The sequence below is a fragment of the Sphaeramia orbicularis genome, chromosome 16 (genome assembly GCF_902148855.1).
Source record: "Sphaeramia orbicularis chromosome 16, fSphaOr1.1, whole genome shotgun sequence".
Lineage (NCBI taxonomy): Eukaryota > Metazoa > Chordata > Actinopteri > Kurtiformes > Apogonidae > Sphaeramia > Sphaeramia orbicularis.
The window spans coordinates 32,678,493-32,699,238 of record NC_043972.1 but is presented as its reverse complement, the minus strand read 5'-3'; the positions used below and the strand labels follow the sequence as shown (position 1 = coordinate 32,699,238).

Below are 20,746 nucleotides of genomic sequence, written 5' to 3'. Positions count from 1 at the left end.
GTATGTGGGGACCACACTACTTCAAAAGTACGAATAAGGTCTTGGTAAGAAATAAATATTTAATGTCATAAATTTTTTCTATAATGGATGTGACAGTAATTATCACCAAACACTTGAGAGAAAAACATGTCAGGATTGTAATACCTTTAGGAAAATATTGTCACAGATGCCTAAACAATCAAGCAAACACAGAACTAGAGAAATATAAAGTAACAAAATTAATATAGGTCCATGAAGTATATTTTTGGATATAGCACCTGATTACAGTTACACATATTGCTGTATCAAAGAAACAGACCTTCAACACAATCCAGCAATTGTTCCGTTTAGTAGAATTTCATTAAATTGAACTTGACTTGCAAAAGATTAATCATATTACAGATAAGGCAAACTCGTCTGGGGCTGGTGGCAAGATTTGCTTTTACATTCAATCACCTGGAATTTAAGCCACAGAGCAAAATGTACACTTTGTTTCCACTGAGTTGAAGAGAAACAACCTTGAACTGTGAATAAACAGACTGACATCAATTCAAGTCAAACACTATCATTTGATTGCAAATAATGACATCTTTAACACAAAAGAAAACTATCCATACTGTGTAACAGTATTTGTACTAAATGAGAGGATTATGGCTAAATCTGACTGTGTATCAACACAGAGGTGTGTTTGGAGAACTGTACAGGCATTTATTGTATTTGTGTAACCCATTGCTTTCAACAAGTAGTAAACAGCAAAAGTTTGAGTCCACCATCCTGGACAAGGCTGAGTTTTAGCGAATAGTCTTGACTGGACTCTTGAAGCTTGATGCAGCCTGAAGTTGGAGCTGATAGGCCATCGGATGAATTTTGAAACCATATAGCCTAAAATAACAAAAAAGATGATAAAATCAGAGTTTTAATATTAAATTGTGTTAATGTTAAGAATATGTGACTGGAGTGTTGAGTCAAACACACCTTGGCACAAACTGATTGGCTGGACGCTTTGGACGGTACTCTGGGTGAACCATGAACAGCATGTGGGGGAAACCTGTTCCAAAATAAGCTCCATCTGTGTGGTGGTGTCTGGAGGATTTGGGGGTGTACACGTCCATGCACTTTGGACAGTAAAGCTTCACCATTGCTTCTCCAGGAATGTCTGACAAACCTGCACCAAACAGGACAAATGATACTTGGGGGCAATATGTCTATAAATCCAATTGTTTACCTTTTATTCAATTTTACTCTTCTATATTTACAATTTTGTAAGTAAAGTCAGTCTTACCTATTGGAAGCATTGGTTGATTTTCACAATAGACTCTGGGGCAATAGCCAAAATCCCCTTGTTGATACTTTTCCAGCTACAGTAAAGAACAAATAAATCAACCACTGATTCTTGACATCAAACACAAAAGAAGAAATCCGTTAAGAGCCTACCATCTGTGCAATGCCTCTGTTTGTGAGGATGTAACGCGCATGTATAAGCCCATAGAGCATCTCTGCTGCTTGTTCTATCAGGTCACTCTGGTTGGGGTTGTCTTCAAGCTCTTCATCTGTCAAATTCAAGTCATTAAATTAGTGCAATGCATGACGATGCTTGATCTCATAGGGGAAAACATCCATTCCTTGATATTCTCACCTGGTTCCAGGTCAAGGATCATGTCTAAAGCCTGGCGATAGTGAGGCACCTGCTCATTCAGACCCGTCAGGTTAAATTTGTCCTGAATATAGTCCTCATCAACCTGTAGTAAACAAAGAGATAATGAATGTCTATTAATCGAATCAATTTTTGTCTCTGCAGCACATTGCAGTAGCACACTGATGCGGAAACCTGACGTAAGAGTTTAACAGGATTACTTGGATGAAGCCAATAAAGGAAGCAAGGTGTTAAAATTAGAACTGGATGGGACTGTTAAGTTGTCGTACAGTTCAGGGTTACACACACTAATGCAACAAATCCCAGACCTTTTATTGTAAATGTTAATCTTTTACTTGGTGCTATTTGAACAAGGCATCCCTGTGCGCATTAGTGAAACAGCTTCTGGAAGCAAATAACAGAGTGAAGTGGCTGTAGCAGACAGCTCTTCCACAAGAATGATTGCAAAGTTCTCTACCTGTGCAAAAAGTACAGAGTAAATGTCAGTCTCAGTGAGTAACCAAGAGATTTTTGTTCTAACTGAAAAACAACAGGTGCACCACAAATCTGTGTTGAGAATCATTTAAAAAAAACTACAAAGAAAAATAGGACCAGCAGCCTTGTATCTCACCTGCATGGTTTTATCAAAAATCAATAAATTGAATTTGCAAGGTTGTCAGTTTCTGATGCTATGTTATGAGTCCTGTGGTCTTGATGCAGGAAATCAATCTCCCAAAAGAAGTGGGTGGTACTTTCACAGGAGGATAACTCAACAAATTACATGAAAGTCCACATATGACTTCCTATCAGTGCTCAATAGTAACTATATTGATATCTCGAACCATTTCCATGTTATAATCCATCAACATATGGCCCATTATAAGTCACATTTTTGATATTTCAAAAATTAATCAAAACTTCTCAAAACTGGAGAATCTTTGTAGACTTTGTCCCAGGAAAGCTACATATAACATTTAAAATTAATCTGACCAGTAGTTTCGATGAAGAAGAATATTGAAATCTAAACAGTGGTGACCTTGAGTTTGACCATTCAAGGTCAGTGAAGGTCAAAGGTCATGGACCCAAATTAAAGTCCATATATGACTTCTTATTGGTGCTCAATTGTAACAATGTAGATATCTGTAATCATTTCCATAAGCCATCAAAATAAGGTACATTATAAATAAAGGCAAACAAACTTTTTAGACACTGTCCCAAAGAAGTTACATATAACATTTGACATGAATCTGACCAGTAGTTTCGTTGGAGAATATGTTTGGGGAAATTGCTAAGAAAGACGACGATTAAAAATTGCTTCTTAATGATGGACAGGAGCATCAAAATCTGAGACTATAATAAAAGCCTGAAATGGGTTCAAATAACATATATTGAAAAGACTAAATTATATGTAAACACAGACCCATGTGCAAAACGGGAATAAAATATTGTTTTTGTGAGTTTGTGTGTGAACTGTATGGACTGTGTGGTTGCAAATGGTTCAGAAACAGCTCATCTTAAGCAGTGTACTTATGGATATTAGTTTACACTTTATTAGGTCTGCCGGTGAGGTTATGTGATCACTAAATTACCCGCTGGATTATGTGAAAACTACTGCACCGTGTCATCAAGTTGGTAGGATGTGGATAGTTTACATTCATGTAAACTAACCAGAGGCACCAACTGGGAAACAGGTCATAGTGTGTGGTGTAAAGGTGAATTATGGCTTGGGCGGCAGTCTGATTTTGGGAGTCGCTGCAACGTTAGCGGTTTAACTAGATAAAAGTGGAGAGCTCACCTCACAGAAGAACTCATTCCCTCTCAGGCCACAGAACCAGGATATCCAGGACACCTCCTCTGAGCTGCTCATCCTCCTGACGAAGCAAAACAGTCAGTGCACAACATTCACCTGCATCAGCTACAACACGGCACTTGCCATCTTAAGTTGTGAACACGAAGTCGACATTTAATTTCACCTTAGTTTCAACACAGACTACGAATCTACTTCAATAAGATTCTTGTATTTAGCTTTTTGCCTGTTACCTGTTAGCTAGCTAAGTAAAGTAGCAGCAGTTAGCGTTAGCGCTGCTAACTTGTTTGCTAGCGTTAGTTAGCGCTAACACGTAAAGGACACCAAATAGGGACATTAATAATTGCGACCACGGTGTGTATTTAGAGATATTGCTTGCTACGTGACGTGACAGGGAACAGAAACCCACTTTCACTTACCCTTGTATCTATATTTGGCCAAACATCAACTTGCAAGCTTTGCTACTTTGACTTCCTGTCTGTCTAGATACTGTTTCCGGTCAATGAGTTTTCAAAATACAAACTTTCATGTCGCAGGTTTAACAAAAACAATTGTTAGAAAATGTTTGTCAGACATCTAAGAGAACACAATGACAAATATATACACAGTCCAAATTTAATTAAAGACCAACCATTAAAACCGTACATAGTTTGTGTGCGTGGGACTTAATGATAAGCTCAAATAAATACACCATTCATTTTGTTGTGGCATAATAGTGTCTTACATGATTTAGGAAATTTCTATGTTGACTCACAGCATTTCATCATATTTTTTCATTTTATAATATGTCTAAATGCTTAATAAGGGCATGTATTGTGTGAAATATTAAAGTGATGTTTCATTCCAGTAAAACTCAGTGACAGATGGAGTGAAGTGCTCTGTCAGGGCAGGTCTGAGAAGGTTTTGCGTCGAGGTGGTCCGGTTTCTTTCTGCTCCTGCTCCTTTCCCATGCCTTCAAACATTAAGATCCTTCAAACAAAGGATATTACAGATTTATTGATGATTTGCATTTAGTTGGTTTTCATGCAAGTGAATGAGTTAAGGCTTTTTTTTTTTTTTTTAAATCTTGCTCCTTAATTTACAACTTACTCTGATCTGGAAAATTGGGATAGTTTGGAATTTATGGACTAATCTGATCTCTCCCTGATTTATTTCACTGATTACATTGTGTATTTATTTATTTGTTTCATAGTAGTTATACTCACAATTTTAGAATTGCATTTCTTTTCCCCAGCATCATATTCAGGAAGTCAGTGTAGCTGATCGTGTCTTTCGATGACCCTCCAACCACCTCAGACATCATCTTTTTCAGCTCTAAGTGAGTCTTGGCCAACCCCAGTTTCTCAAGCATCCGTTTCAAACCCATTATGTCTGTAAAATTTGAGAATCGAGTAACACAAGTAAGAACAACAGCTATAATAACATGTGGAGAAATCTCTGAGCAGAGTATTTTAAGGGTGGATAATTTTACCTATGTCTCCTTTGTCATTAAGGTCAAACTCCATGTATTTCTCTGCAACACATGAGAATATTTTGTCATGTCATAATTTATTACTACACAGACTAATAAAACAATCCCACAGAGTGATTATATATCATACTTTTAAACAGTTCAAGCTTTGAAGCAAGATCTTCCTCTTCTGCATATTGGGGATCTGAGAGAAAAAGCTGTGAAAGTGAAAATGACAAATACATAAATTTCACACAGTAACATCATACATACACATCATACATACATTTATATATTTGAGTCCAGGACTAGTGTGTACAAAGCTGATTTCCAAGCTACTGATCTATATTAGAACTTTACAAGTTTATCAGTTAGTAATTCAACACACCTCATTGATAGAGTTCAGTTTTTCTTCCTGATGAGACTTGAGGAGACCAAATGCTTTACCGCCTGTGAACAAACCAACAAGAAAGAAAAAAATAACATTTGTCTATAAATAAATTGTATCTAATAATATTTAAAACTGCATAATATTAAAAAAAACTATACTATGGAGAAAATATAACTGACAAAATAAATAACCAAATGAATAAATAATAAACAAACCTTGAGCTTTGTCACCCATTTCTGTGAAGAGTTTAGTTGAATAGTGGAAATAGGACTGAGTGTGTGAACTCTGATGGCGTTTCTTTAAATTGAACCAGAAGAGGAAGTGTGGTGAAAAAACTTTCAGTGAACACAAGTGGTTCCTGCGCAATATTTTAATCAGCAGATAGAGAGAGAAGTTTACCGGAGGATGCACAACTTACCATGAGCCTGTTTTTCATACAATAACACAAATGTGATCATAGGCGACTTACTGTAATACTCTCCATTTAATTATGACACAACTACGCATAAAAGTTTTTTTAAAAAGTCAGAATTTTAATGACAAAGTGGTGCCTATTAAAGTGACAAATAAGCACATTGAGCAAACATTTTTCTTTTGTTGTCATACATGAAACTTTATTATAAAACAACACAAATGTATCAAAATTAATGTGACAATACATTTTTTTGATTCTACTTTGAAGGTTGACACTTTTTTTATCTGTTGCCTCTGTGGTAATAATGTGGAAGTAACATGTCCTCAATACGTCATCACTACTTTTTCCCCTCCCAAGATAAGATAAACTGTGAGCTGTATTAATAATTTGACTTCAGTGTGTGCTCTCCAGGCCAATAAACAGTTTTTTCCCACATGGTGGTGCTGTTGCCCCACATGGTCAGTTAACACTTACAGACCTAAAACTATCTTTCCAAATGATTGTTTCTCTGTGTAACCCTTTCCGAAGTGATTAATTACCATTTATTAGAATATTATCCTCTGCATTTTGCTTTTTTTGGGGGGAAAGTAATGTATTTTTTTTATGTTTACTTCACTTATCATGTAGATGTTCATAAATGCTTGGAGTAAATTTAAAGGTTATCATGCCAGAACAGAGAAAACTGAAGGAAAAAGCAGAATATATCATCACCTGAAGTCAAAACAAGTGTCTGTAACCACTGTCATTTGTCAAACTCCATGGGTATTACTAGTGAATCAATGTTGCAGAAGATGACAGTGCTTCCACGTTCACTACGGAGCCTCTGAACATCCAAATGGCTCATATTATTTATATTCATATTGTTAAAATGACACTTATTTTTGTTATTTCAGGTTATTCATATTATTCACATTTTTTAAGATAGTTTGTTGGTGTAAACATTTTTACTTAATGTACTAATGTAATTTTAATTTATTCACTGTAAAAGATGAGAAAAGTTTGGAGTTGACATTATTTATAGGTTATTATGTTATTATTTTACTGGTCCGGCCCACTTGGGATCATATTGGGCTGCATGTGGCCCCTGAATGTAAATGAGTTTGAGACTTGTGTGTCAGAGGGTTAACCTAAAACACTAATGTTTTCTCCATCTTCAACATATTATTGCTTTTCCATGAACAGAACTTGATGAGACTTAGAGAACTGAGAGTGGGTGGCACCACACACACACAAAAAGCATCTAGAAAGCATCTAGAGGACAGTAACCCTCAGGTCCTTCATTAAACTACGGGGCATTCCACACAATATGGCTTATCTCAATCATCAGTGCCTCCTACTTGTAATTATTTTAATGAAATCACAATCTATGGGTGAGTATGTAATTTAATATTTTAACTGTATTTGTGACAGTAAGGATATTCCTGATTATAAGGTATATACAAGTGACTGTTAGAGTCTGAGGGGAGGGCATGAAGTACATCTTTAATAACATAATGTCTTTATTAATATATAGTCTAAAATGTGTAAACAATGTGTACTTTGGTTCTTATTAAGCTAAGAGCTGCTCACCTGTATCTGAGATTGTGTCAGCTTCTCAAGAAGAAGACGTCGCTCTTTCTTGCTTCGACTCAAAAGCAATGGGACAGGAAAGTTGCTACAGAGTCAAATGGACGAAATACGGAAAAGATCATCCCAATCCCAAAGTCATTCTCGTCAGGCCTGAAACACCCAAAGTACCGGATGCTAAACGTGTAAAATGGGAAGCTGATGAAAAGGGACAAATGTCTCTGTTACTGACAAAACTACAAAAATCTGATGAAGGACTGTACAGCTGTGAGGTCTGGCATGGATGGGATTGTGTTTTGGCAAGAAATATCTCTCTAAAAGTAAAAGGTAACATCACATTTAATTTTTCTTATTATCCTGACCCTCTTTTTTATTTATTCATTTCAATTTATTTCTATTATCTATTCTATTTCTCCTGAAGGGGAGGCAAGGAGGATTGTTTTTGGTTTGGTTTGTTTCTTTGTTAACACCCTAGCAGCAAAACTATTTGTTGAATTCAGACCAAATTTGGTTTATAGATTGCCAGTGACCTAGAATAGATGTCATTACATTTTGGGAAAAGTAGGTCAAAGTTCAAATTTTTTATGAATTTTTTTACATCTTTTTTTCCCTCCCATTTACTTATAATGGGTGAAATTTCACATGTCTATAAAAACATCCATTTTGTTTCAATTTACTTCAGATTTGGCACATATATAGAGGCAATTGATATGCTGAAATCACCTCATGCATAGGCATGATGACATCAGCTGGATCGATGGCAAAATAAGCTAAAATACGTGAGATGGGCGGAGTTTGTTGTGCCTGCCACCACTTGTTTAACTTTTATTTAACCAGATTGAGATCTCTTTTACAATGGCAACCTGGCCAAGAGGTCAGCAGCACACACCATGATGAAAAACAGGTTAAAAGATCGGTGATAACAATACATTTCATAAAAAAGGCAATAATTTAGTAATAACACAAAGTTAATAACAAAAGTTTGGCAAAAATTTTTAAAGTACAATGTACTGTTGGTCACCAGCAAATGTTTTAGAGTGTAAGATCTGGTGGAGGTCAGGAAACAATTAAAAACAGGCCCTGTCCAAAGGATTTTTTCTGTCTTGTCAGTAAGATGGTATCAAAAGCTTGTAGTGAAATGAGTTCTGGTATTTTCAGCTCTGACTGAAGAGTACTCTAGACAGAGGGGGCAGCAAAACTGAAAGCTCGCTTCCCCATTTCAGTTCAAACCCTGAGAACATTCAGATAAATATCACAAGTCTGTAGGGCATAGTGGATACTGGTTCTCTGAAGAAGAGTAGATAGGAATGATGAAACCAACCCAATAAGAGCCTTGTACCAACCAATGGGTGAAGCTTTCTGTGTGTAGAATAAATGTAATGTCTTATGTTTCAGACTGCAAGACCCTTCAACCAGTGAAGACGACCCCTGGTGCACCAGTGAACTTGTACTGCTCAGTGAACCTGACGTCAGATCAACAAACTGTGCAGAATATGACCTGGGTAATGCTAAAAGGAGGCAAGCCAGTGTCACTCAGTGCACAAACTGTTCATGTTTCTGGCATAATGTTGGTTATCAAGTCTGTTACAGTCAGTCACAGTGGGTGGTACAGATGTCAGTACACACTTGGACCGACTCAGCGCTGCTTTGACATCAACCTTCTGGTCCAGGGTAAGATTTTTGGACAGTTTTATTTAGTATTATCAGCAACAGCAAATTAAAATGTATTTATTTATTTATTAGGGACAATGCAGTCAAACATAGTTAATTAATTGCGTGGAATGCTGAATGTAGTCCAGAGTATATGATGATGTTTTATGTGGCTTTTATACTTCTAGTAACACTTTTTATGCTGCTTTTTTTTTTTTTTTTTTTTTTTTTTTTTTTTAGATATTTATGCTGTCAGGGTTTTTCTTTCATATTTTGATTTTTATACTCTTATATACATTATTTATACTTTTCTATGGCACCTAGGACAATTGCACTTTTAAAATTTCATTGTACCTGTGCAATGATAATAAAGACATTCTATTCTATTCTATTCTAGTTACAAGCTTGCAGCTGATGTGATGCATATAGAGTTTATGGCTAGTGCTAATTCTCAGCTCCAGTCCCTGGTTGGACTCTTCCACAACACTGCAGTACAATATAAAATATACGTCATTTGAAACGATCATACCATAAAGTTCAGTAATCCAGTGTTGCATTTATATGACATGAGGCATTCATTCATTCACTCACTCTCCCACACAATATAAACAGTATTTACAGATGACAACAGTTGTGTTTTGTCTTTATCCAGGTATTTCTTCTTCAGAGGACAGTGTTGCTCAGGTCACCACAACAAAAAAGTCCACACAAGGTCTGTTTAAGAATATGTTCCATCTTAGTTCAGTTGTATTGTGGAAGGCTAATCCCTCTGCTCTGTTTTCATGTGAATGCTTACATTTTCCTCCTGTATTTTTCAGCACCGACAACTCGTGAAACTGTGTTAAAAACCAAACACGGCAGCGCTGAAGTGTTCATTACATTTGTAGTTCCAGTCATTATCGGAATTGTCATCATCGGTTTAGGAACAGGACTGGTCTTTTACTGCAAATATAACAAAGAGCGAGTCACAGAGCAAACTCAGTGGAACCCAGGTTTGTGTCTAAAAAGGTATGTTCTTAATGCTGATTCAGTGTATTGAGGTGTTAACATGGCTCAATCCTTTTATCATTTTCCAGAGAGTTTTACCACACAGTCGGGTGACACTTATGAGGTTCAGGAGGGTGAGTTCTGTATTATTTTAGTGTTTTCCCTACCATTAGAAGGTTTAAATGTGACACCTAAACCAGTTTGGATGCCACCGCAACCAAAGCAATGTGGAAAGCAGCAAAACTAAATTAGTTTTCCCCCATGTCATGATCAGTTCAGCCACAGTGCACTCGAGTAAGTTTTGTTTGTAAGCTTTTTGGAGATTTGTGATGTTTTTCCAACCATGAACCTTAGTCTTTCACAAGCTGAGGGAAAATGCCCGAACCCAAATGGCATCGAAGCATTCTGACAACCAAAGGGAAACGCTTTTTTTAATCTTTTGTACAGAAACCATCACCTTCACCGACCCCTTCTGCAATTCTATCACGAATTCTACAAACCAAGAAGACAACAGGGTGTATGATGAAGTTCAGTGTGATGAAATGCTTACCTGTGAGTAGTAATTCAACAAAAATGTAATTAATTTAATAATTAAAACAAAAATTCTCCATATTTATCATACATATAATTTTTTCTTTTTTTTATTGCAGTCAATTCTTAAGTAATTGTCAACCATCTCAAGAAGAGGAGTTTCACATGAACATACAGAATCTGCTCAATAAACCAAGATTCATACAATTATATGTTGAACTGTTAAAGAAAACTGACTTTGGGAAATTATATGTTTTTAATTCAATGAATCAATTGAACAGCCTGTGCCCTTACACCGGTGTTTTTCAACCTTGGGGTCGGGACCCCAAGTGGAGTCGCCTGGAATTCAAATGGGGTCACCTGGAATTTCTAGTAATTGATCAAAATAGAAAAGTTACCAATAAAAAATATATAGTGAATTGAGAGAGACAATCACAATCCATAAAAGACATGACAAACTGTGAAGCTGAAACTGAAGCACTGTGGTACTGTATCTGTCAAATGATCATTGTTGCCGGTTTCAGATGCTGCAGCTCTTTCATAATTCATAGTTTGAGTTCTTGTTTGTTCAGTATTAATTGTCAACCTTGTAAATCCAAGCTGGACTGACTGTACATATCCTGACCAAGGAAAATAAAATTCTCACTTTGTGCAGTAATCTCCAGCTGGCTTTTCTGCCTCTGTCCATAATAATATACATTATATAGCCTAAATGTTGTCTAAAATTAACATTTATTTGCAACATAGCATAGCAAACTATTACATGATCAAAAACAAATTAATTTTAGCAAAAAAAAAAAAAAAGCCTCCATTTTGAATGTCTGGGGTCACCAGAAATGTGTGATGTTAAAATGTGGTCACGAGCCAAAAAAGGTTGGGAACCACTGCCATACACTGTGTTTGTATTACCTAATAATCTTTTTACTTACATGACGTTTTATTCAGTGTTAGTTTACAGCCTGTAATAAATCATAGAAACTGTCAGTGGTGGCAGGGCTTCTTCTGAGTGGACTTTGTCGTTGTAGTTCCTCATTATCAATATCTTGAACGTCCTCATAAACATGTGTCTGCAACGAAGCAAAACAGAATGATCACACTAAGACTAGAACCCTCAACGGTTACATTCTCCACTGTTAGTTTTACATTCCTCATCTGTGCATGTGTTTTTTTTTTTTCTTACCATTCCAATATCTGCCTGTTCATTGTCTACGAGCAAGAAAACATCAGGTCAGATCTGTAATGTGTTGGTTGTAGGTTGTGGCTGGATGATTCAGACTTTTTACCTGCATCCTTGTTGTGCTTCCTCTTCATGTACACGTAGATTCCTCCAACAGTGATGCACACAAGGATGCCAACAGGAAGGGCTAACCACGCAAGACTACGGAGGGCTGTGAACATTACATTTTAGATCATTATTCTCACAGCAAAGTGCATTTTATGATACATTTAATGTGGGGAAAAAAAGAAACACTAGCATGCTGCTTACAGTTAAAAGAGGACCACGTCTTTGAGGCCACTACAGCTCCTTCTCTACGCACAGAGCACACAGTTTCATCTGATCTTATTGGAAGAACAGGGAAAAACAGTTTGTTTATGAGATTGCCACTTTTATTCATTAACCCACTTTGCCAGCTGTGTGGGTCCCTGTTTGACCAGGTTAAGTTGAAGTCTTTTTCACATGTTTTATTAGCGCAGGTTAGTACACAAGTCAAGGTGAGATTATTTCCATCTGGACCATACTCTGAGGTAACTGTAGAAAAAAAAATTGAGAAAAAAAGTTTTAATTAAAGCGACACTGAGCAGCAAAAACTTTAAGATACTGACACATGATTGTAACACTCACCATCAAAGGTGTGCAGTCTGAAATGTTTGTGTTGTTCATTAGTGGGGTCTAAACACTTGTAATCTCCTGAATGTGTCGTGCTGACTTTGGTAATGACTGATGACGAGCCTTCATTTATAAAAATTGACTGCGGTCGGCCTTCGCCACCTAAACCAGAAGAGGAAGTGTTGCTACAAGAGAATGACACTGACTCACCCACTGCAGCAAACACTTCCTCTATGCCATCTAAAAAAAAAAAAAAGCAGCACAAGTCACATATAAATCTTCTAAGTCATGTGTTTGAAATGCTCTTGTGTACGCTTTAGTACCTTTTGGGAGTTTTGTTGTAAAACTAGCGGTGGCTTTATGGGAACCATTCTGAATTAAATGGCACTTCCAGTTTCTGAAATGATCTGTTGCCTTTTTAGTTATGAGTAGATTGTCTATGCATTTAGATTGATTTGTAACACGAAATCTGCGTCCATGAATCGGTGTATTGTCCTCCATGCTCCACCTGAATTGTATCTGACTGAAATTACAATGAGGAGATCCTTTAAATGTGTTGAGGTAACACTGAAGTGTTATCTCCTCTGTTGTGGAAGTTGAGTTGTCAACTATTGAATAGAGAAAAACATATTTATAGCAACTGTGGTCTTGTTATTAACTGTTAAACAAGAATAGTTGGAGGTCGAAGGACAAAGTACTTACGTTGGAGGATTGAAAGTGCAACCGTAGAATTGAGTTTTTTATTGTCACACGTGTAAACTCTTGCGTCATCAGTCGCCATGTTATTTATCTGCAGAGAACAGTTATTTAGCAGGCGGTACTTGTGGGCCTTGGCAGCCGTCACCGTCCCAGCCCTCACCACCTTGGTCATTGGTCCATACCAGCTAATCCAACCCTGCTCAGCCCTGTCCCAGTTAATAGAGGAGCAGGATTCAATTGATTTTATGGCACATGGCAAAGTAACACTACCTCCAGGTGAGGCAAACATAACCAAATCATCTGCCGGGAAAAACAGAAAAGAAGATTGGAGCTTTTAATGCCATTTAAATAATTCTTATCTAACTAGTTAAATAATGCTGAGGAAAATACAGTTGGTTTTGCATCAGGAAATGATAGAATTAACAAACAGTTAATTAGTATATAAGTGACAATCAGTTTTAGTACTATATACAATACCTAATGAAGCAACTAATGAATGAAAATGCTTTATAATTATGATACCATGATTATAAAAATAACATTATGTGTAATAATTACCAGATGACCGAAGTCCAGCCTTTACTTGTGTAAAAAAAATGAGTCCTAAATATAAGAAGGAAATCATTCTTCTGTCAAGTGATGACTGCTCACGGGTGTTCTCCCTTGTTGCTTAACAGAGTGTGAACACAAGTCTTTGTAAACTAATTTTCAGGAAATGACAGCATATAACGTCTTCTAGTTTAAGTACCAGCCCATAAATTCAGGGAGCTCTGTCCTGAACTAGTGGACAACACTTTGCTTTTCGTACTTCAATGTGTTTTTAATATATTTCACTGTCACATGCTCAGCTTATTACTGTGATTTTTCTGACAAAAAATGGTTGTTGGTGGTGAAAATCTTTCCACAAGCGTTTGATATATATATAGTAAAAAAAAAAAAAAAAACTAGTTGGCCTGAGAAGTATTTTAAAAGTATTTATTTCACATTCTGGAAATCAGTAAGTTCAGTATTTGTCCACTGGAGGGTGCTGTTACACTGTGACAGATGTAATGGACGTGGCTGTCAAACCCAGTAACAATCCAATACCCGATATGATCTTAAGTGGATTGGACCAGTAAAGTAATACCAGTGAAAAAAGTACAGCAGCATTATGAAAATGTTTACATCAATAAATTATCCCCAAACAATATGAATAAAATGAACAACAAGCAAGGAGAAGAACCTCCTTCAGTGCATCTGTGGGAGTCTCTGATATCAGACTGTTTCTCTGGAAAAACTAAGATTTTATATTAATGATCAGAAGGAGGTCTTTACAGCAAAGTTTGGCAAAGTGTTGGAGTATCTGGGAAGTCAGACTGCAACTGCCTGAAATAGACCTGATAAGAACTTTTGAGATCATTGCTGTGGTCATATTTTTGAATTTTCTACATATTTCATACAGCCTGTATATGTACTGTGCTGGACTGTTATAATTTTGAAAATGTTCAATAAAAAGAACGTTTATAAAGCATAAACAAAACAAACAAACAAAAAACATGTACAAACTCTATAATTACCCCTAACCCTTACAGACCCAGTGCTCCTTTTGTGGCAGTTCCCAAATGAATTTTTCTCTCTATTTAACCTTTCTTAAGTGATTTATCACCAATAATCATAATGTTATCCTCTGTATTTTACTTTTTTTCCGGTGAAAACTAGGAATTTTCCTATATTAAATTTACTGATCATGTAGCTGTTCATAAAAGATCAGATTAACCCTTTCATGTATACTGGTCACTAGTGGACAGCTATTCTACAGCTGTTCTCTTGAATATTCATGGATTTTGTTGTTGTTTTTTTCACATATCTTTATTAAAGTTTTAACACATTACATATCTTTTCTGACATGAATAGGTAACATTGTGTAGATCTCCCCTGGGATTAATAGTCATAGTTTTCACACAATTTATCAGTAAATACATGTTTCTTCACTTCAAAAATTAAACGCATGGTGTCTAGCTGAGTGGACATTTTTGCAACTTCATGAAAAATAGGTTCATGAGAATTTTTTAAAAATTATTATTACTTTTTTGTTTTTAAATTTATTTATTTATTTATTTTAACTTTTTTTTTTTTTTTTTTTTGACATTTTTTATTTATTTTTCATAAGAAATTTTTCAATCACATTGTTTTTTTCATGATTAAAGAGAAATGAAAACACTCAGGGAAAAAAATCTTGATTAAGGTTCTCATAATTCCTGCATGAAAGGGTTAAAGTTGGTTGTTATAGCATCAGAAATAGAGAAAACTGAGGAAAAAGTGACTTTTTCAACAAACTGAACATAAAACAAGTATCTCCATCCACTGTCATTGATCCAACTCTGTGGGTTTTACTGGTGAATCAATGCTGTAGAAGATGACCGTGTTTCCATAGTAACTACGGATCCTCTGAACGTCCAAATGAATCATATCTGATGACCATGAAAAGATGACAAACTGGATTTTGCACCAATTATTTACATATATTGATAGGATGAGTGGATCAACATGTATTAAATATTTCAGATCAGTAGATGATGTTGGTCTCCAGTGGCTGTTTGGGTGTTTATGGGCTAAAGTTCATTAGTTTTGACTCTTATCTGACAGTGACATGACTGAAGGACAGTTAAATGTTACATCCTGGTCGTGGAATTGCTCTAACTTTGTACGAGTTTATCTTCAGCACAACACTGGCGACTCCTCTCAGGTCTGGCAAAGAGTCGCTGTTGTTTGGAAGGATAAACTGGAAATCTCTGAGCAAGTATGCAGTGAACAGAAAGAGCTCCATTTTAGCCACAGCCTCCCCCAGGCACAGCCGAGCCCCCCCTCCGAAAGGCAGCAGGGCGCGGGTGGAGCAGCTCCCCCCTTCCACAAAACGCTCTGAAAACACAGATAGAGCACTTGTTTTATTTGAGACTAGCTGAGCCAAGTCAAATGAATGCACTATAGTGAACAGTTAGTGTGGAACAGTACCTGGTCTGAAGCTGTACGGCTCAGACCAGACTGCAGGGTCATGATGAGCGCCGAAAACATTAGGAATGATCACAGTACCCTTAGGGATGAAATAACCTGCAATACTGAGCATGCGCAAGGAAGAGCTGCGTTATCTGGCAGTATGTGGAAACAAATGTGTGAAGTTAAATAAAATTACAGCACAAATACAGTGTACTTCGGTGGCTGTTGTGGAAATTCAGACAAACCAGTCCCTGTTCGGTTTAAAGGTGAATCCAAACCGTACATGGTATTTTAGATGTAGTTTTCATTGCACACCAGGATCTCACGCAAGACAACACAACTTGTAAGTATTTGTTGGATTAAAACACACTAATGTAATTTTATCACGTATTAACACACAATTCCTGCGTTACGGTGTTGTCAGCTTCTACAACTTCCTTCTACGTCATAAGTTAGTACCGGAACAGACGGGGGATTAGCTCAAATGGTAGAGCGCTCGCTTAGCATGCGAGAGGTAGCGGGATCGATGCCCGCATCCTCCAAATATTATTCTTTATATTTCCAAGAGAAAGTTTTATCTAATCTAGGATGTTTGCAACAGCTATGCTTTGTGTTAGTTCATTGATTTTTACTTTTTCTCTTTAAATTTTGGCGTAACTACAACTTCTGCAACACCTACGCATACTTGTGCAATTTTGTAAATTATTTACACGTAATTATTGAGTTATTATGTAAGTTTAAAGAATTTATTTATTTTTTTGCTACGTCATAAATCTGCGCCGGAAGAGAAGGGTGATAATTTCAAACAATAGAACGTTCGCCTAGCATGCGATAGGCAGCTGGATCGATGCCCACATCCTTCAAAATATTCTTATTTCCTCAGGGATCAAGAAAGTTTAATCTCATCTAGTATGCTTGCAATAGCTGTGCTTAGCGTTAGTTTATTGATTTTTACTTTTTCTCTTTAAATTTTGGCATCACCTGAAATTTTTGCAATTCCTACTTATACTGTATACTGTATAGTAGAATATAGAATATAGAATGTCTTTATTGTCATTATACATATCGTCGGCTTCCTGATAAAACCTGCTAAGTGACATTTTTAGTTGGGAATAAAAACCTGCTATCTCCCCTATTATAGCTTCAAATTTCAGTCTCCTGTGAAAGTTGTTTACATTCCATCATAAGTACCAACATTAAAGGAACAGATTTTTTTTTTGTCACAGTTTCCTGTTATATAAACAGTTTTTTGTTTCTCCTGTAAAATTTGCCAAAAGTCACATAGCAGGTTTTATCAGGAAGCTGACGATATGTACAACAACAATAAAGGCATTCTATATTCTATAGAATGCCTTAATTATTACTACTTATTTCTGTAAAGCCACTATAGGCAGTAGGGGTGGGAATTTATTAGGGATAGGATTTTATGAATATCAATACCACTGTCAGTTCTGCTCACCAGTCCAATTCCTTATCAATTCTGCTATCGATTCCTGAGTGATTTTTTGAGTGGGGAAAAAAGTAGTTGGAGAGGTCATAGCGGAGTTTGTTTGACTATTTTCCATATCAAATCATTCACAATGTCACATAAACAGAAAGTGAAACAATCATATTTTCCTGAACTGTTTAATGAACAAATGTAAATATTCTGAAAGAATGAGGATTTTAAAAGGGTGATATGATCCAGACTGGTCAGTGGTGGCACTCCTGGTGAGTGATAGACTAATCACAACAGTGGCATATGGGCCAGTTACTGTGGAAGTCCCGTTTTCTGGTTTTCCCTACTTGGCGTCGCAGTCTGTGCACCCAGACCCTACCACAACGTGATGTAGGGAAAACCAGAAAACGCTGTGCTGGGAAATGAGAGTATTGTTAAGAAGAACTGATAACACTGGAGGTGTACAATTCCGATGGAACTGATCAATTGGAACTGGTTCTAAGTCTGACCCGGTTTTTGATTCCCACTCCTAATAGGCAGCTTAGGTGTTAACATTCCAGTTTTAATAGAATAGAATAGAATAGAATAGAATGTTACTGCCACAAAATTAAAAGCTCAAATTTTAACCAAATTCATGTGGTTGAAATAGCCTAAATGAAAGGAGAAAAAAAACTGTTGATTTCAAACTGTTGTATCCCTCTGTGTTTTTGCCAGTTCTGCATATTTGAACTCTGACCTGCTGTCTCTGATGGCTCTGTGTGGTACCGCCAGTGGAGCCACTGGTCTGAGCCTCAGCACCTCATTGATCAGAGAACACAGGACAGGAAGTCTGTGTTTGTCGCTGTATTTGGGGTATCGTCCTTCTAGTACAGTACATAACTCTTCATACACACCTGTCTGCACCTGAAGATTAAAGAAGAGAGAGATATTTGTAAATAGATAGGTTACTTTTGGTTGTGTTAATACAACTTTTATACTGTTACTACACAGTTTAACATGCCTCTGGTCTGTGCAACAGGAAGGCAACAGTCCAACTCAACCACGCCGCAGTAGTCTCTGTTCCCCCAATGAGAAGATCCACAGTGGCCATGTGAACGTGAATATCTGTGAGGAGCTGTAGACAAACACATGAATATATTGAAGCACTATATTTTTTTCCAATCCTTGTTGTCCAGTGAAACAAAATCTCAATATTTCAGGAACTACATGTGATTCGTTTGAAGAAAATAAGATAAATAATATATGAACAGATGGATAACACATATCTCAAACTGATCTGCTGTGGTTATCAGTGGAATACAAAATGTCTTACCACATCCTCCTCTGAGTTTTGATGTTGGTCAATACCTCGAAGAAGGGAGCCTGTGATGGCGTCTTCACTTTTGTTGTCTTGTGACTAAACAGATAACAGCTGATAAAAGTTGATACTGAGGGAACTCACACAAATTTATCAAATGCTGTGGATACAAACTTGGATAAATATTAACTGGGATTTCAAACATAGCATAAATGTGAATTGATTAGATATTTTAATTAAATAGACACAGTAAGCTATTTTAAATGTAAATCCTTATATTGTTTTGCATTTGTTTTACAAACCTTGTAATTGTTTAGGTGTTCTCTTATAATATCATCTCTCTTGGTTACCTCTTTTAGGAGACGGGAAAACACTGGATTGGGTAATTTCTTGAGAAATAAGATCATATAATGTGTGAAATGCAGTTTTGGAAATGAATATTATTCTCTGTTTTTCTGTAGTTAGGATGGATGTTCAGACATTTACTGACTCTGAGTAGAGGGAAGGAGTCCAGAGCAGAAATCCAAGATGATCCCCACAGAGCAACTATCTCATTCAGACAGCTGTGGAGCTGCTGCAGCTCCACTGAACTTTTATCATACTGGAAAAGCAAAAGTGTGATTTGGAACAGATTAAACACATCTTGCCAATAAAATACTGTAATCAGTCATAGTATATAATGAGTAAACTTATTTACCAATACAAAATCACATAAAATTACTTTATAAAGTTGTCAAAATTTTTGCATCTCTGCTGACACATTTTCAGAGATTTCACAGTGTGATTCAAGAGAGAGAGAATACTTGCTTCTTTTCCAAAAGTCAGAGTAGTGATGACATTACTTGCAGCTACTGTGAAATCTTCGGCGAGATCTACAGCACTGCCATCATAATCCATTAAAACCTCAACAGAATATGAATAATCTTGGTTAAGAATGAAGCTTTAATTGTTAACGTAAAAAAAAAAAAAAAAAATCCAAACATTTGGTTTGCACAGCTCTGAACACTCTTTATGAAAAAACCACATACATTCACTGATACTGGTTTATAACATTTCTTTTTGTTTGTACCTTTCGTAGGTGTAATGCCTGCCTCTCAATTACTTCATGCAAAGATTTTTGACAGCAGCGTTGCAAAGCACTATGAACAAGCCGGCGATGTGCCCTCCACTTCTCATTGTAGTCCCCCAAAGAGATGGAGCACCCTCCTCCAGACACAATATCACCTAAAATGACAGGTAAGTTAAAAGGATGCTCTGACATGATGTGACATATCGAACGCAGCTGTGGAAAAGATTTATTCACCTGTGTATGAAACAGGTCTCCCAGCAAAGTCTGACCATTTCTTTACTAGTGCTTCTCTTATGACTTCACTGCTATTGAGGACCACCATAGCTGAAAACAAACATTTATGGGTAAAAAAAAAAGGTATTGTATATGTAATGAGATAATCTTAAAAGTGTTGTTTTGTTTCTTTTAATAGGTCACTATTTATTAAAATAAAGGGCTGAAACATCCATAATGTGAAATGGCATGATTACTAGTGTTTCCACATTTAAGGCGGTAGATGCTTCCGTAGCGTTGAGCCAGATTTGTCAGGTGAATTGGCAGATGATCGTGTGTCAGCTCCATCATGTTGCCTATTAGGAAGAAACCAGGAGGACCTGGGAGGGAAGGAGATGAGGACCACGGAAGAAACTGAGAGAGACGCTGCCACAGTCCAGATTCAGACACTAGATAGAAGAGTAAGAAAAGAAAAAGTAAGACAGAGACAGCATAAGTAACAACACAGTGTATAAGCTAGTGGTGTCTTAAAGTAAAAAATTGTTATCATTAATGAGTACAAGTTGAAAAAACAACACTTTTACCTTTAGACGTACTTCCATTATGATGTTCATGTAATGGTTTTCCTCTCTGACCAAAAATCAATGGTTTTAGCAGCAGCAACACAACAAACACAATTCCCACACTGATGAGTGATAGTTCAGTTGCCATTATGTTTCTTCTTGCTTTTCCACATAGGAAAACTGTTCATCACACTGTTCGTCCAATTTATACAGATTTGGACACTCTCCTGTTGGCATCAGCTTGGTACAGTGTTTTG

General features: G+C 36.6%; 5 protein-coding genes and 1 non-coding gene across 9 annotated transcripts; 2 read left to right on the top strand and 4 right to left on the bottom strand.

Annotated features, from left to right (window-relative positions):
• Positions 1–39: 39 nt before the first annotated feature.
• Positions 40–3,916, bottom strand: LOC115435553 (casein kinase II subunit beta). Its single transcript, XM_030158047.1, has 7 exons — positions 3,839–3,916; positions 3,408–3,483; positions 1,616–1,718; positions 1,414–1,529; positions 1,262–1,337; positions 955–1,144; positions 40–861 (listed from the first exon to the last, which is right to left on the bottom strand). Exons 2-7 carry the CDS (start codon positions 3,477–3,479, stop codon positions 771–773), a joined length of 648 nt encoding a protein of 215 aa, XP_030013907.1. The 5' UTR covers positions 3,480–3,483; positions 3,839–3,916; the 3' UTR covers positions 40–770.
• Positions 3,917–4,022: 106 nt separating this feature from the next.
• On the bottom strand, positions 4,023–5,592 carry LOC115435554 (allograft inflammatory factor 1-like). The gene is made up of 6 exons (XM_030158049.1): positions 5,476–5,592; positions 5,258–5,319; positions 5,021–5,087; positions 4,891–4,932; positions 4,625–4,790; positions 4,023–4,388 (listed from the first exon to the last, which is right to left on the bottom strand). The coding sequence occupies exons 1-6, from the start codon at positions 5,492–5,494 to the stop codon at positions 4,301–4,303; spliced, it is 444 nt and encodes a 147-aa protein (XP_030013909.1). The 5' UTR covers positions 5,495–5,592; the 3' UTR covers positions 4,023–4,300.
• Positions 5,593–6,811: 1,219 nt separating this feature from the next.
• LOC115435552 (uncharacterized) lies at positions 6,812–11,031 on the top strand. The gene is made up of 8 exons (XM_030158046.1): positions 6,812–7,045; positions 7,230–7,568; positions 8,637–8,912; positions 9,544–9,603; positions 9,710–9,883; positions 9,968–10,012; positions 10,326–10,430; positions 10,529–11,031. The coding sequence occupies exons 1-8, from the start codon at positions 6,982–6,984 to the stop codon at positions 10,537–10,539; spliced, it is 1,074 nt and encodes a 357-aa protein (XP_030013906.1). The 5' UTR covers positions 6,812–6,981; the 3' UTR covers positions 10,540–11,031.
• Positions 11,032–11,204: 173 nt separating this feature from the next.
• On the bottom strand, positions 11,205–13,640 carry LOC115435551 (uncharacterized). 4 transcript variants are annotated; one of them, XM_030158042.1, is made up of 8 exons: positions 13,495–13,640; positions 12,940–13,236; positions 12,561–12,845; positions 12,253–12,477; positions 11,896–12,159; positions 11,693–11,797; positions 11,590–11,615; positions 11,205–11,476 (listed from the first exon to the last, which is right to left on the bottom strand). In XM_030158042.1, the coding sequence occupies exons 1-8, from the start codon at positions 13,559–13,561 to the stop codon at positions 11,357–11,359; spliced, it is 1,389 nt and encodes a 462-aa protein (XP_030013902.1). In that variant the 5' UTR covers positions 13,562–13,640; the 3' UTR covers positions 11,205–11,356. The 4 variants fall into 4 exon arrangements, with proteins under 4 accessions (XP_030013902.1, XP_030013904.1, XP_030013903.1 ...); XM_030158044.1 differs by having other exon boundaries at positions 12,561–12,760; XM_030158043.1 differs by lacking the exon at positions 11,590–11,615.
• A 1,824-nt stretch (positions 13,641–15,464) lies between these two features.
• On the bottom strand, positions 15,465–20,725 carry cyp21a2 (cytochrome P450, family 21, subfamily A, polypeptide 2). The gene is made up of 12 exons (XM_030158704.1): positions 20,511–20,725; positions 20,184–20,375; positions 19,948–20,037; positions 19,714–19,868; positions 19,452–19,547; positions 19,135–19,245; positions 18,947–19,033; positions 18,660–18,743; positions 18,348–18,461; positions 18,084–18,250; positions 15,928–16,031; positions 15,465–15,834 (listed from the first exon to the last, which is right to left on the bottom strand). The coding sequence occupies exons 1-12, from the start codon at positions 20,635–20,637 to the stop codon at positions 15,581–15,583; spliced, it is 1,581 nt and encodes a 526-aa protein (XP_030014564.1). The 5' UTR covers positions 20,638–20,725; the 3' UTR covers positions 15,465–15,580.
• trnaa-agc (transfer RNA alanine (anticodon AGC)) lies at positions 16,379–16,451 on the top strand. Its single transcript has one exon. It is a non-coding gene; the product is annotated as a tRNA-Ala (tRNA).
• Positions 20,726–20,746: the final 21 nt, after the last annotated feature.